Below are 13,189 nucleotides of genomic sequence, written 5' to 3' on the forward strand. Positions count from 1 at the left end.
CCCAGGTCTGTCTCTTGGCTGGACCCTGGGTCCGGTGGGCAGGCAAGGGGGGTGCTGCTGAGTCTTCTCCAAGGCCAGGTGGTGGTTAGGGGAGGGTGGCTGCCTAGGTTAGCCCAGCCTCAGGAGCCAGAATGTGGTGAGGAATGTACTTGGAGCCTCAGCCGCCTCTGCCTGTGGGAAAGGTCACCTGCCAGGGGCTGGGACTTGGAGAGTGCCTAAGGCTACTAAGGCCCTACCTCAAGCTGGGTGAGGTAGGCATGGGTGTTCGGACTGGGCCCAGGGTCCTTACTCTTTGAAAGGGCCCCGGTTGTGTGTGTCTACCTCCAGGCCAGGGTGGGGGGTGGGGAGAGGAAACTGGGGACCCCACCCTACAGAGGGCTGGACACTGGGCCTTGGGACAGGATGCTGCTGCTCCTGCCTCTCCTTGGGAACGGCCTTCCTCCGGACCAGGGGAGCCCTCTTGGGGGTCCCTGTGAATATAGACATCAGCCTCTGCATCCCAGTATCGGGGGGCTGAGATAGGAGCTCTTGGTGGGGTAGTCCATGAGGACTGGCATCCCAGGCTAGGTTGACCATTATAGATGCATCCTGGGGGTGGCCAAAGTCCTAAGAGGCCACCCTCCATCCTGCCTGTCATGACTTGGCCCTTGGGGGCTGGCACCTTCCTGGTCCCCTCCTCCCCAGCTGGGAGTTCCTAAATCCTCTGAGCAGCTGGGCTCAGTGGTGGCCTCGGATTAGCGTTGGGATTGGGCCAAAGAAGGCTCCCCCCAGAACCCTGTACCCACACCCACCTCGGCCTGATGTGAGCCGGACCCCCTCTGGCCTCTGCATGCCCTCCCTGGTCCTGGCAGCCATCCAGCATGACTTCGGCTGGGCCCGCTACCCACCACCGGGCCCGGGGAGCAGTGGCCTGCCTGGCTGAGGCACTACTCTGGGTCAGAGGGAGCGTGGCCATGTGTCCGAGGTGGCAGCTCGACCAGCTCGGTGAGCAGGGGCCAGCCTGCCTGCCCCCGGGGGGAGGGCAGCGGCACTGGGCACAAGGCCCCTGGGGCCAATCCGAGTGCGGAAGGCCCTAGGTGGACTCTTGTGGGAGAGAGGAGGGGATGTCACTGGCGATGTCAGTGGTCGGTGGCCTGGGGTCTCCCATCCCCTCCTCTGCTGACCTCTATCCTCCCTCCCCTTCGGCTCTCCCACTCGGCCTCAGGTGTGGCTCCAGCAGCAGCCTCAGGCCTGACTCCTCCAACCCTTCTGCTTCAGAGCAGGCCTGGGAGGTGAACCCAGACAGGAAGTGGGGTTGAGCAGGGGAAGGAGGGGGCTGATGGGCAGGGACCCTGCTGGATTGCTAGGTGGGGTGCTCAGGGAGATTCCTGGTCACTTTGGGGGGCAGCAGCACCTTCAGCCCAGGTTGGGGTGGGACCAGCATGCTGGTGCCAGAAGAGCACCCTCTTGCTGCCATGACTCCCTGCGGTGGGGTCACACGCCTGCCTGGAAAAGGGGAAGGTCTCATGGTCTGACTCGGGAGGCCCAGGGAGGCCTCAGTGGGGCTGTCCACCTGGGTCTCTGCTCCACTGGTGGGCAGGCTGGGTCCAGGTTGCCACCTCCGGGCCCTGTTCTAAGCCTTCTGTGGCCCAGCCCTGTGGCCGCCCCTGCTTCTCCCTCCCCACCCCCTCCACTGTTCCCTGGAGATCAGGCCTCCACGCTCACCCCACCCCACTGCCAAGGTTCCGTCCCCTCCAAGGTCTGACACTGGTTTCTCTCTGGAGGTCATCATTGACCACTGCCCTCAGGCTGGGGTCACTGGTAGTGTGGCTCTTGTGGGGTATGGTTCCTTGGGGCCTTCCTTGTGCTGAGCTTTCGGGGAGCTGGTGTGAGGGCCTGGGTGGCTGACCCTGAGCCTGCAGCTCCTCCAGTCTCACGCGCCGCTCCTGAAGCTGGCATCACTACCCACTGTGACCTAAAAGAGGGGCAAGCTCATACAGAGGAGGGGAGAGGGCAGTGGGCCTGGCGGGAAGGCCTGGGTTTCAGAGCTCAAATCGGTTCTGCACTCCAGAATCCATGCTCTAGGGGTTTTGGCCTGTCTGGCCTCCTCTCCCTCGTGTCGTCCATGGTTTGAGGAGCCTCCAGGAATAAGTGTGATCCGTGTTGGTGTTGCTGTGTGATGGGAGGGGTGGCTTTATGGTGTCAGAGGAGGGGAAAGCAGGAACCCAGGAGTGAGACTGGATTCTCTCAGGGGTGGCCCGTGTGGTGGAAGGCTGACAAGCCAGGCCAGGTGTCACGGGGCGCCCACCACCTGCCCAAGCCTGCCCCATGCCTAGCAGAGGCCTCCAGTGCAGAGGGGCCCCTGAGCTTGGCTACTGTGGGGCCCTGCCAGCTCAGCTGCTGCACTGTGGTCCTACTGTGCACGCTCCCTCTGAGCAGATGATCCCAGTAGTGGTGGGCTGGGCAGGTGGCCTGAGTGGGGAAGGACCTTACCTGGCCCTCTGTCCCTAGGACGTGGAGGAGAGCAGCCATGTCTCCTGGTGGCCCTGATCATGGGCAAGCCCAGACTGAATGTGATTAGGCGACAGCCTGGGCTTGCACCTGGGAATCTCAGGGGTGGGCAATGGGTGGGTGGTCTCACACTCCCTCCTGCCCTGGGACAGCACTGGCGGGGTAGCTGGGGTGGTGGGGAGGAGGCCAGGTTGCTGTGAGGATGGCATTGCCCCAGGGCTCACCAGCACTCTGTCTGTGTCTCTGTCTGTCTGTCTGTCCACATGTGGCATCCAGTGGAGCGGTGTATGAGCGCCATGCAGGCAGGGACGCAGATGGTGAAGCTCCGCGGAGGCTCCAAAGGCCTTGTCCGCTTCTACTACCTGGACGAGCACCGCTCCTGTATCCGCTGGCGGCCCTCGCGCAAGAACGAGAAAGCCAAGAGTGAGTGCGGGGCTGGGGGTGGTGTGGTGGGCAGGGGAGGGGGCAGCCCTGGATGGGGGCAGACCCAGGGCCCCTGGGTGAGAACCCCTCTGGGGGGGGAGTAGGGACCCTTCCCAGAATAACCAATGGACAGCTAAGGGGGCAGTAAGACCCTGCCCCCAGAATTCTCTACGTCGCTCTAGGCCTTGGCCAGACTCAGCCTTGGAGTGACATCTCGACCATGTGGTGGGGGAGCCAGGGCCCCATCCCTTGAGACCCTTGCCTGGCGTTGAGGCTGTCTGGCCGTCTCTGGGACTCAGAGGCCCATGCAGCTCCCCTGGGGCCCAGCCCTGAGAGGCCAGTGGATGGACAGAAGAGACCCCAGCCAGGGCCTGAAGTGGGATAGGGAGGCAGCTCCTGAGCTGGGAGGGTCTGCACAGGCAGAGGGAAGGCAGGATGAGGTGAGGGGTCCCAGGGGTCAGGAAGAGACACATAAGCATCCTCTTGGGCTGAGAGATGGGAGTTTCCACACCTGCTCTGGTGTTGCTGACCTGGGTGGGACCAGGTGTCTCCAGGGCCTTAGCCCAGCAGTTACCAAGGGCACTACCACCACCATGGGCCCAAGAGAGAGCCTGCTGCAGAGGACCCGGGGGGCCAAGCACGGGTGAGCTGAGAGAGAGGAGTCCTGGAGCAAGAGGCTGTGTGTGGGGAGGTGCAGGGCCAGGGTTGCCCTCTGGGTCCAGGAGGGAAGCACCCACGCTCAGCTGTGAGTGCCTACTCTGTGCCAGGTGCTGTTCTCTGTACTGGGCCACATAAGTGAGAAGATAATGCCCCATGGTGAACATTCAAGAGCGGCAGAAAGGGGGATAGACAGGTGGCCTGAGGTTCAAGAAAGCCTCTCTGGGGAAGGGAACAACTGAGCTGAGACTTGAAGGCTTGGGGCCCAGGGCTGGGGTGGGCCTCCCTAGCCTTCTGCCCCTGTCTCCATACTCAGGAAGACATAGTTTGGGGCAGACAAATCCCTGGGCCTGGGAGGTGTCCCAAGGAGGGAAGAAGAGGGCAAAGCAGCTCTTCCCTGGACTGTCTCCCTTGTCTGGGGGCCCATAGCCAGCCCCTCAGTGCTGTGCACAGGAATGAGGGAAGGCCAGCAGGTGGGGAAGGCACCATGGGGGCCAAGGAAGGGGGCTTCCGGGAGGGGGTATGAAGTGGCAGGGAGAAGTATGAGGTTACCCATCACTGCACAGATGGAGAAACTGAGGCCCAGGGAGGGGGTGCCTAGGTCACCTGGCAGCAGTGGCAGGGCTGGAATGGGGACCCAGCATCTGGAAAACATTCTTTCCATGGCATCTGAGGCTCTAGAGGAGCCTCGGCATCCTCATCGCATGCTGTTGGCATCCTGGGTTGCCCTGAGTGTTAGACACAGGAATGCACAGAGGCTGGCACGGATCCGGCAGGCAGGAGATGGGGCACTGGTATTGGCCATCAGGCCCTGGTGGTGCTGTACCAAGGGTGTCTGCCTCCACCAGTGGGCACTTGCCCCCAGCCCTTTTATGCCTGGACCCCAGTGCCATGAACAGGCCCTGCTGTGAGCAGGTATAGGCCTTTTACAGAGTCCCTCTGAGCTCATCTGTCCATGGTAACTCAATGTTTTAAACAGAGTGTCCTGGAGCCTGAGCGCCGGGGCCAGTAATGAGACCCTTGATGGAATTTGAGCCAGGCAGCTGTCCCCCTGCCTCTCCCCCTGCTGAGCATGCTAGGTGTCAGCTACCAGCTGTATTTCTGGAAGTGGGGATGAGTTGACCAGGTGATGGCCTGTCTGTTCCTTGAAGTCTCACTCTGCTCCTTAACCAGGGGACATCTGGAGCACTCATGGGAAGAAGTGTTTCCCCCCTTTTCTGAGGGGCGTCTTTTTCATGCTCAAAGTGTGGGAGGGGGACCACACTGTCAGAGCTGAGTAGGGAGGGCTGCGAAGGGGGCTTGGCTGCCTGAGCATGATGCATTGTCTCTTCTTCCCAATCTGAAATGTGCCAGGGGTCCCTGAACCATCTGTCCCCAGTGCACTGCCTAAGCATTGGGCAGCCTCTTGCCACAGCAGGCTGGACCTGAGTGCAGGTGGGAGATGAGAGGGTGGATTGTGAAGCCCCTGGAGGTGGGGTGGAGTGGATCGTCTCTTGCCGGCCCCTGGGGCTGGTCCCTCTGCTTTCCATTGCTGCTGCCCGGGCTTCAGCGCTGGCTCAGTGGAATCAGAGCCATACCCTACTGGGATGAGAGAGCTTCATTTCCATCACAGAAAGGAGCTCCCGAAAGTGCAACTGCCTTGGCGTTCCAAGGCTTAGAGGGACTGTGGCTTGGTGCTGAGCTGTTGCTATGACGAGAGCCCAGCACTCTAGTACAGCCCAGGCCACTCAGTCCTCCATGGTTCCCAGACCCAGTGGACTCTGGGCTGTGGGCCAGGGGGACTAGGCCAGGGGGACTTGAGACCCTGTTGACCACCCCCTGCTCCCTGCCCGCAGTCTCCATCGACTCCATCCAGGAGGTGAGCGAGGGCCGGCAGTCGGAGATCTTCCAGCGCTACCCTGACGGCAGCTTCGACCCTAACTGCTGCTTCAGCGTCTACTATGGCGACCACCGTGACTCACTGGACCTGGTCTCATCCAGTGGGGACGAGGCGCGCACCTGGGTCACTGGCCTTCGCTACCTCATGGCTGGCATCAGTGATGAGGACAGCCTGGCCCGCCGGCAGCGGACCAGGGACCAATATCCTTGGGGTGGGGTGGGGCAGGGACAGTGCCCCTACCTGTCCTCCCAGGCCAGGCCACACACTAGGGATATGGGCGTGGGAGGGCAGTTGGGCTGCTTGCACCAAGGGTGGGCAGCGTCATTGTCTTGTGGACTGCGTGGCCCTTAACTCGGCCCCAAAGTGGCTGAAGCAGACGTTCGACGAGGCTGACAAGAATGGGGACGGCAGCCTGAGCATTGGCGAGGTCCTGCAGCTGCTGCACAAGCTGAACGTGAACCTGCCACGGCAGCGTGTGAAGCAGATGTTCAAGGTGAGGCAGGAAGGGGGCGGGCTTCCTGCTGTGGGGTCTTTGCAGAGGACTGGGGACTATGCAGAGATGAGGAGGGGGGCACCCCGGGCTGAGGCATAGCCTTGTCTGAGCAGGAGGGGTCCTGGGCAGTGGTGGTCCAGCTACAGACGGGTGGTCTGCAGCAGACACAGGGGGGCAGCTAGGTGGGTGTGGCTCCACCAACCCTAGGTGTGTGGACTGGGCTTTGGGGGTAGGAGTCAGCTCCCTGAGGTAAGTGCCCAGAGGAGGCCACAGCCCCTCTCCTGGCCCCCCAACAAAGCCACAGTGAGATGAGCCCGGCCCAGTCTGGGCCCCAGGGGCCCTAGCTGGCACCGTCTCGCCCCCCTGGCCCCACACCTCCCTGGCCTCTGCAGTCCCCCAGCCGCCCCATAGTTAAAAGTTACGAAAATGCATCCCCTAGATACTTCAGCTGGAGCTGCAGCCTTTATTGTCTGTAATTAGCTTCTGTCTTTCTGGAACCCCTGCTGGGATGGGGGAACATGGCCGTCAGCAGATCTTGCTCCAGGTAGGTGGGCAGCGTGAAAACAGGCTAATCTTGAACCTCACTGCCCCGCCCTGGGCCTCATCTTCTTCCTTCCACCTGGAGGAGGGTTCTTGAGCTGGACGTCAGGCTCTGCAACCCCCTGCACCACCACCCCAGCCTGACAGCTCCCCACAGCGGCCCTGGCTCCTGTTGCCTGTCTTGAGATGGACAGGGAGGTCGTGCTTGGCCGGAGAGAGGCAGCCAGCCTGGCTCAGCACAAGCAAATCTGAGTGTGGATGGGAAGGGGAGCAAGAGGCTCTCAGACCCTGCCCGAGAGGACTAAGGGGGCTGGGCACATCACCCACCAGACCGACAGCCCCCTGACTGCCTGAGGCTGGGCTGTTCACGGCCTATCCAGGCTCCAGGGGCAGCTCTGAGGTCAGCAGCCCTTCCAGGGAGGTGAGGTTGTACGGGTACCAGTTGACAGGCTGGCTGGAGGGGGACAAAGCCCTTGCTGAACTGAGTATATGCATCATATACACATGAAAGCTGGATAATGAATAAGGGAGACTGAAGAAGAATCGATGCCTTTGAATTGTGGTGCTGGCAAAGAATATTGAATATCCCACGGACTGCCAAAAGAACGAACAAATCTGTCTTGGAAGAAGTACAACCAGAATGCTCCTTAGAAGCAAAGATGGGGAGTCTACATCTCACATACTTTGGGTATGTTATCAGGAGGGGTCAGTCCCTGAAGGACATGCTTGGTAAAGTAGAGGGTCAGCGAAAAAGAGGAAGACCCTCAATGAGATGGATTAACACAGTGGCTGCAACAATGGCCTCAAGCATAAAGATGATTATGAGGATGGCTCAGGACTGGGCAGTATTTTGTTCTGTTGTCCATGGGGTCACTGTAAGTCAGAATGGACTTGATGGCACCTAACAACAACTGGCTATAAGTGTGTCCAGCTCCTGGGGCCAAGGTTCTGGTGTGGAGTCCTGGCTGGAGAAGGCCCACATGGGGAGCTCTGGATCCCCTCCCTGCCGCTCGGTCCTCAGTAAGGACACTGGGCCCCGAGTCATGGCAATCCGGTGCACAATGCACCAAAATATTACCCTTTCCAGCCCATCCCCATGACCGCTTGTGGATCAGATCATTGTGATCTATAAGATTTTCCCTGGGTGATTTTTGTAAGTAGATCTCCAGGCCTTTCTTCCTAGTCTTAGTCTTAGTCTGGAAGCTCCTCTGAAACCTGTTTAGCATCGTAGCCACACAGAAGCCTCCACTGACAGACAGGTGGTGACTTCAAGTGAAGTGCATTGACCAGGAATTGAACCTGAGTCTATCGAATGGAAAGGGAGAACTCTTCCACTGAACCACCACTGCCTCACCTCAGACCTATGGCGCCCTCAAATCTAGTTTCAGGCGCACCAGGGTCTTCCTTTGGCATCTGTGGGGCCAAGCACCACCTGGGTTGGGCCCCTCACACCAAGGTGGCACAATCTCTGCCGCGCCTCAGCTCTCGAGTTCCAGAGGGAGTCATGGAGGCCCCGCTGGGTGCCCACTGCCAGGCCAAGCCCATGCTGGGGTACAGCCAGAAGCTCATCAGGGCCCTGCCTCCCCAAGAACCCTGCTTTCATGGGGACAGGGATATGGGGTGTGGCTGAGGCCACCGCACTCTCTGGGGTGCTCCTGGCTCAGAGGGGACCTTAGAGGACCACCCCCAAGAGTTCAGCAGGTGATGCTGTCCATGGTTCTGACAGTATGCTGGGTGGGGGCTGCCTGAGAATGACCTTTGGTGGTCTGCTCCCTCCCTTGTCCAGCCCCCCTGTCACACCCACTGTGGGCTCTTCCAGGCTCCCTGGGAATCCCCAAAGGCAGCTGCTGAGACTGTCCCCTGCCCATAGCACCTTGAGGGGGCCCCCAGCCCACCCACTCAGGGCTTCCCGGCATTTCTGGTGTGGTGGGCATGGCACCACTTCTACTTCTATGAGGCTTCGTCCTGTCTCAGGGACTGATGAAAAGTTAGAGACTCTGTGGAGACCTGTGGAAACCCTGGTGGCATAGTGGTTAAGTGCTACAGCTGCTAACCAAAGGGTCAGTAGTTCGAATCCGCCAGGTGCTCCTCGGAAACTCTATGGGGCAGTTCTACTCTGTCCTATAGGGTCACTATGAGTCGGAATCGACTTGACTGCACTGGGTTTGGTTTTTTTTTTGGTGGAGACCTGTGGCCTTGGGCAGAGTCCGAGGATAAGGGTGGCTGTGGTCCTCAATGAGCCAAGCCTGGGGAGACCGCGCAGCTGTGGTCAGGGCTGGACTGGTGGCTTCAATTGGCTTCGCCTGTGGCCACCCCACCAGCATCTCTGTGAGCCCTGGAAAGGTGGGCATCTGAGCTGGTGGAACCATGGCTGACCTGGTTCACTGAGCACAGATGCTTTGCTGCATACAGGGCCAGGTGCTGGGTCCCACTGGCCAGGCCAGCTGGAGCCCAGTGCCTCTAAGTGGGTCATGTTCCCACTCCACCTCCACCCCACCATCCCCATCCACCTTCATCTTGGGCCTCAGCCCAGCCTCTGTGGTCAAGCAGCCTTTCTTGCACACCCCCAGGTGCCTGTGGCCCCTGGGCACCTCAGCCATCCACTGGTCTCCAGCCACTGGGATACCACGTCCTGTGCATCTGTCCCCAGACTTGGGTCCCTTCTAGTAGGGCTGTGCCTTTTCCCTTGGCGTCTTGGGGTCTGGCATGTTGTCAGTAAATGCTGTGAGCATGTGGGTTCACTAAGGAGCCCATACCCTCACAGGGATCCCTGGTGGGTCTGTGCCACGGAACTACCACCCCCGCGGAGTGCCCCAAAAGGCCGCTAGGGGCATTTTGTGAGTGAAAGGAAGGCAACAGCTAAGAACAGGTCCTGTTTGTTTCTGCCAGGGAGACCTGGGTCCTGGGTCTCCTGGGGCCATGAGCGTTCCTAACTGATAAGCATCGATTTCATTAAAGGCTCAGTGGCATGGAGACCAGGGTGGATACTGACTCCAAGTGTGGGTGATGGTGCCAGATTTGGCTGTAGATTGACCTTGGAGGGCTCAGAGCCAGGGGGTCAAATTGTGTTTTAAAAGGATTGCCCCAGTGGCTTCTTAGTGGGGAGAGGCAGACAGGGGGAGGCCATTGAAGACACAGATGTGATTGTCCAGGGCACTGTGACATGGCAGCGAAACAGGAAGTGGGGGGCGGTGGAGCTGCGGTTCTGATTGGCCAAGGAGGGGGACAAGCCTGAGGACTCCTTGTGGCTGTGAGAGGACGCCGACAGGGACCCAGAGGCCTTCGCTTGCAGGAAGCAGACACAGATGACCAGCAGGGCACACTGGACTTCGAGGAGTTCTGTGCCTTCTACAAGATGATGTCCACCCGCCGGGACCTCTACCTGCTCCTGCTGACCTACAGCAACCACAAGGACCACCTGGACACCGCTGACCTGCAGCGGTTCCTGGAGGTAGAGCAGAAGGTGAGTGGGCTGAGGGGGTTCCAGTGTGGCTGATAGCTTGGGGTTGGTGGGGCCACAGCCTGGCCTCTGTGGCCCAGGATCTGCCTCTGCTGATGGCACCTGTTCCAGCTCACATCAGTACACCAACCTCATTCTGGGGCCTGGGGAGTCTGCTGTGTGGGGCAGAGAGCTAGCGGCTTCTCCAATGGAGCCTGAGAAGGGTGCTGTCCTGGCTTTGGCCGCCCAAGCTTTCAGCAGGGACTTGGAATTCCATGGCCCAGACTTTGGGAACTGCTCCCACATGCCCATGCTCCCTGCATGGGTCTGGCTGGCCCCTCCCCAGAGCTCGCTCAGGGCCACCTCCACTCATCATTTGCCCAGCAAACGCCCAGTGCCTCCTGGTGCCCATGAGACCCACCCACCTCTGTACCTTGACTCCAGAAAGCACCATCCAGCCCAGGGTCCAGTGCAAGAACCATGTTCTCCTGGGACTGCGCTACTGGCCTGAGCCCTAGTGTCCAGAGGCTCAGGGGTCTGGACCGTCCTCCTGGGCCCCTCTGATGTGTAGGACCTGAGGTGCATGCCTTTGGCTGAAAGCCTGCCATGGTGGGAAGAGGCAGAGCCCCTTGAAGAGAATGCTTCCATGGGAGGGGCCCAGGCAGCATGTGCCCTGCACCCTCAGTGCTGATAGGGGTGGCCACCATGAGGACCAGTGTCATGGGCTTCTCCTCCTAGGACCCTCATGGACCCTCTTTAGGGAGGAGCAGGGGAGGGGCAGGTCTTGGGCAGCCAGGCCCGGGGGCTCAGGGGCTTTCCCCACCTATGACAGAGCCCCGTTGTCACTCAGCCGTGAGGGCACAGTCAGCCTTGTGGTGACAAGCCATGGGCGTCTTCGAGTGCAGGTGGGGTTGGGGTGCTGGACTGGTCCTGGAGGGGGGACCAGAGAGCCGCTCAGCCTCCGATGTGCAGAGCCTTCTCAGGAGTGGCTGGGGGTTCAGCTTCCCATGACAGTCACCTGCAGGGACCTGGGGTAGATGGCAGGGGGCTCCCCCATGCCCCTGAGTTCCCCAAGCCTGGGATGTGGTCCTGGCTGTCTGTACGTCCCCACACGTGGCCTCTGCTCCATGCTGGGCCCACCTGCTGAGCACAGACCCCAGTCTGTCCCAAGTCATGTGACACTGGGAGTAGCCAGTGAGCCTTCTGGGGAGGAGGAAGCTGGCTGCAAGGACAGGAGGTGGGAGGCAGTGGCAATGGGGAGGGTGGGGAGCTGCTTGAGGCTAGCCCGGACCCCTTCTCTGCCTAGATGACAGGTGTGACACTTGAGAGCTGCCAGGACATCATTGAGCAGTTTGAGCCCTGCCCAGAAAACAAGAGCAAGGGGGTGCTGGGCATTGATGGTAAGTGGGGCCGCCTGGTGTCCACTGTCCTGGGGACTACCCTGAATCTACTGTCCCAGAGGGCCACTGGGGGCACTGGCCACAGCGTGAGCTGTGCTCAAGGCAGTGGCCTGAGCCACTGGCACCATGAGGCATGGGGGTGGGTGGCTATGTGATGAGGGACTAGTGCAACCGGGCCAGGGGCCAAGCACACAGGGATGACCCCATCCCACCTTCTGCAGGCTTCACCAACTACACACGGAGCCCAGCTGGTGACATCTTCAACCACATGCACCACAGTGTGCACCAGGATATGAGCCACCCGCTGAGCCACTACTTCATCACCTCATCCCACAACACCTACCTCGTGGGCGACCAGCTCATGTCCCAGTCCCGTGTGGACATGTATGCCTGGGTCCTGCAGGCTGGCTGCCGCTGCGTGGAGGGTGAGTAGCAGCCACCTCACGGGTGCTCCAAGACCTGCTCGCCCCCAGGGCCCAAGCAGGCTCCCTTGGGGGTATAAGGGGTACACTGGGCTGAGGATCAGGCTGGAAGCTTGGGATAAGGCCTCCCCTCAGTGTATGAGCATGTGGACGGTCCTCAGCTGGAGTCTGGAGGCTCAGCAGCCTGTGTGTGCCATGGCTGGTGTTGGAGCAGATGTGGCCTGTGTGCCCTGGTTCTGACCCATAGCCTGTCTCCCCACAGTGGACTGCTGGGACGGGCCTGATGGCGAGCCTATCGTACACCATGGCTACACCCTAACCTCCAAGATCCTCTTCAAAGACGTCATTGAAACCATCAACAAATATGCCTTCATCAAGAATGAGTGAGTAGGAGTTCCTGGGTGGTGCAATAGTTTAGTGCTCAGCTACTAGTGAAAGGTTGGAGGTTTAAACCCACCCAGAGATGCCTCAGAAGAAAGGCCTGGCGGTCTGCTTCTGAAAAGTCACAGCCATTGAAAACCCTATGGGGCACCATTCTACTCTGCACATATGGGGTTGCCATGAATTGGAGTTGACTCAATGGCAATTAACAACAAAGAGAAATAAATTAGGATATAACAGTGAGTGGCTGGGACTGGGGTGGTGGCCCCAAGGGGCTGGGGAGGGACCACGAGGCTCTGGCTCTTCCTGCCCCTCTCACACATCCTCTATGGGGGGCAGTGGTTGTGGTAGCCTTGAGCTGAGGGGCTGGTTTTGGGGTGTCTCACTGAGGAGAGAGGGACAGGGAAGGGATGGACCCACAGCTCCAGGGAGAGGGACAGTGGTGGTGAGCAGGCAGACAACATGACAGGCGTGTGCAAGCAGCCCCCTGCCTACACTCGCTTGGCGGTCATCCCTGGATGTCAGTTGCCTGCAGTGGCTTTGGTCCTAATTACCCTCAAGAAGCCACTCTGCGTCTGGACTCAATTTGCTGTCACTCAACTGTGGCTACAGACATTGCTAAACAAAATGCAATTTCATTTCTGGAAATAGAAGACTGCCTCCCTCACTTGGAGAATTACCTTCAAGTCTCTGTTAAACAAGGCTCGAAGGTGAAGAGGGAGCTAACCTGATGAAGTGGGAGGAGAAGCAGGTTGATTGAGAAAATAGTGACAGGAAGCTCCTCCTGGAAGGGCAGCTTGGGCTGTCTCAGCTACCGGGAGGGATGAAGGGAGGGTGCTTCAAGGCAACCAGCCCCTGGGGCTGCAGGTGGGGAGGGTGGCTCGGGGCGGGGGGCTCCTGCAGCTGCCAAGGAACCAGGGCCAGCCAGCATCTCAGAAGAGGCATGCATCTCAGGTGCCCATGTTGTCTTTGTGGGCACCCTAGTCCCACCCCAAATGCTGGGCTCCAGGCCTCAGTCTCCAGCCTGAGAAATGCGAGAATGGGATGAGCACCTGTGCCGCAAGC

The 13,189-nt window shown here is 59.9% G+C and overlaps 1 protein-coding gene across 4 annotated transcripts in view; it reads left to right on the forward strand.

Annotated features, from left to right (window-relative positions):
• The first annotated feature begins 772 nt into the window (after window positions 1–772).
• Window positions 773–13,189, forward strand: part of PLCH2 (phospholipase C eta 2) — a 31,684-nt gene continuing 19,267 nt past the window's right edge. Inside the window, exons 1-8 of one of the 4 annotated variants that reach the window (XM_049877663.1) lie at window positions 773–984; window positions 2,767–2,913; window positions 5,406–5,665; window positions 5,814–5,942; window positions 9,775–9,945; window positions 11,228–11,321; window positions 11,543–11,746; window positions 12,006–12,126. In XM_049877663.1, the coding sequence (XP_049733620.1) occupies window positions 861–984; window positions 2,767–2,913; window positions 5,406–5,665; window positions 5,814–5,942; window positions 9,775–9,945; window positions 11,228–11,321; window positions 11,543–11,746; window positions 12,006–12,126 (1,250 nt within the window). In that variant the 5' untranslated portion in view covers window positions 773–860. Of the gene's footprint in view, window positions 985–2,766; window positions 2,914–5,405; window positions 5,666–5,813; window positions 7,171–9,634; window positions 9,946–11,227; window positions 11,322–11,542; window positions 11,747–12,005; window positions 12,127–13,189 lie in introns of those variants that run through there. The other 3 variants (XM_049877661.1, XM_049877662.1, XM_049877660.1) reach the window with 3 other exon arrangements.

Source organism: Elephas maximus, chromosome 3 (genome assembly GCF_024166365.1).
Source record: "Elephas maximus indicus isolate mEleMax1 chromosome 3, mEleMax1 primary haplotype, whole genome shotgun sequence".
In the NCBI taxonomy this organism is placed as follows: Eukaryota; Metazoa; Chordata; class Mammalia; order Proboscidea; family Elephantidae; genus Elephas; species Elephas maximus.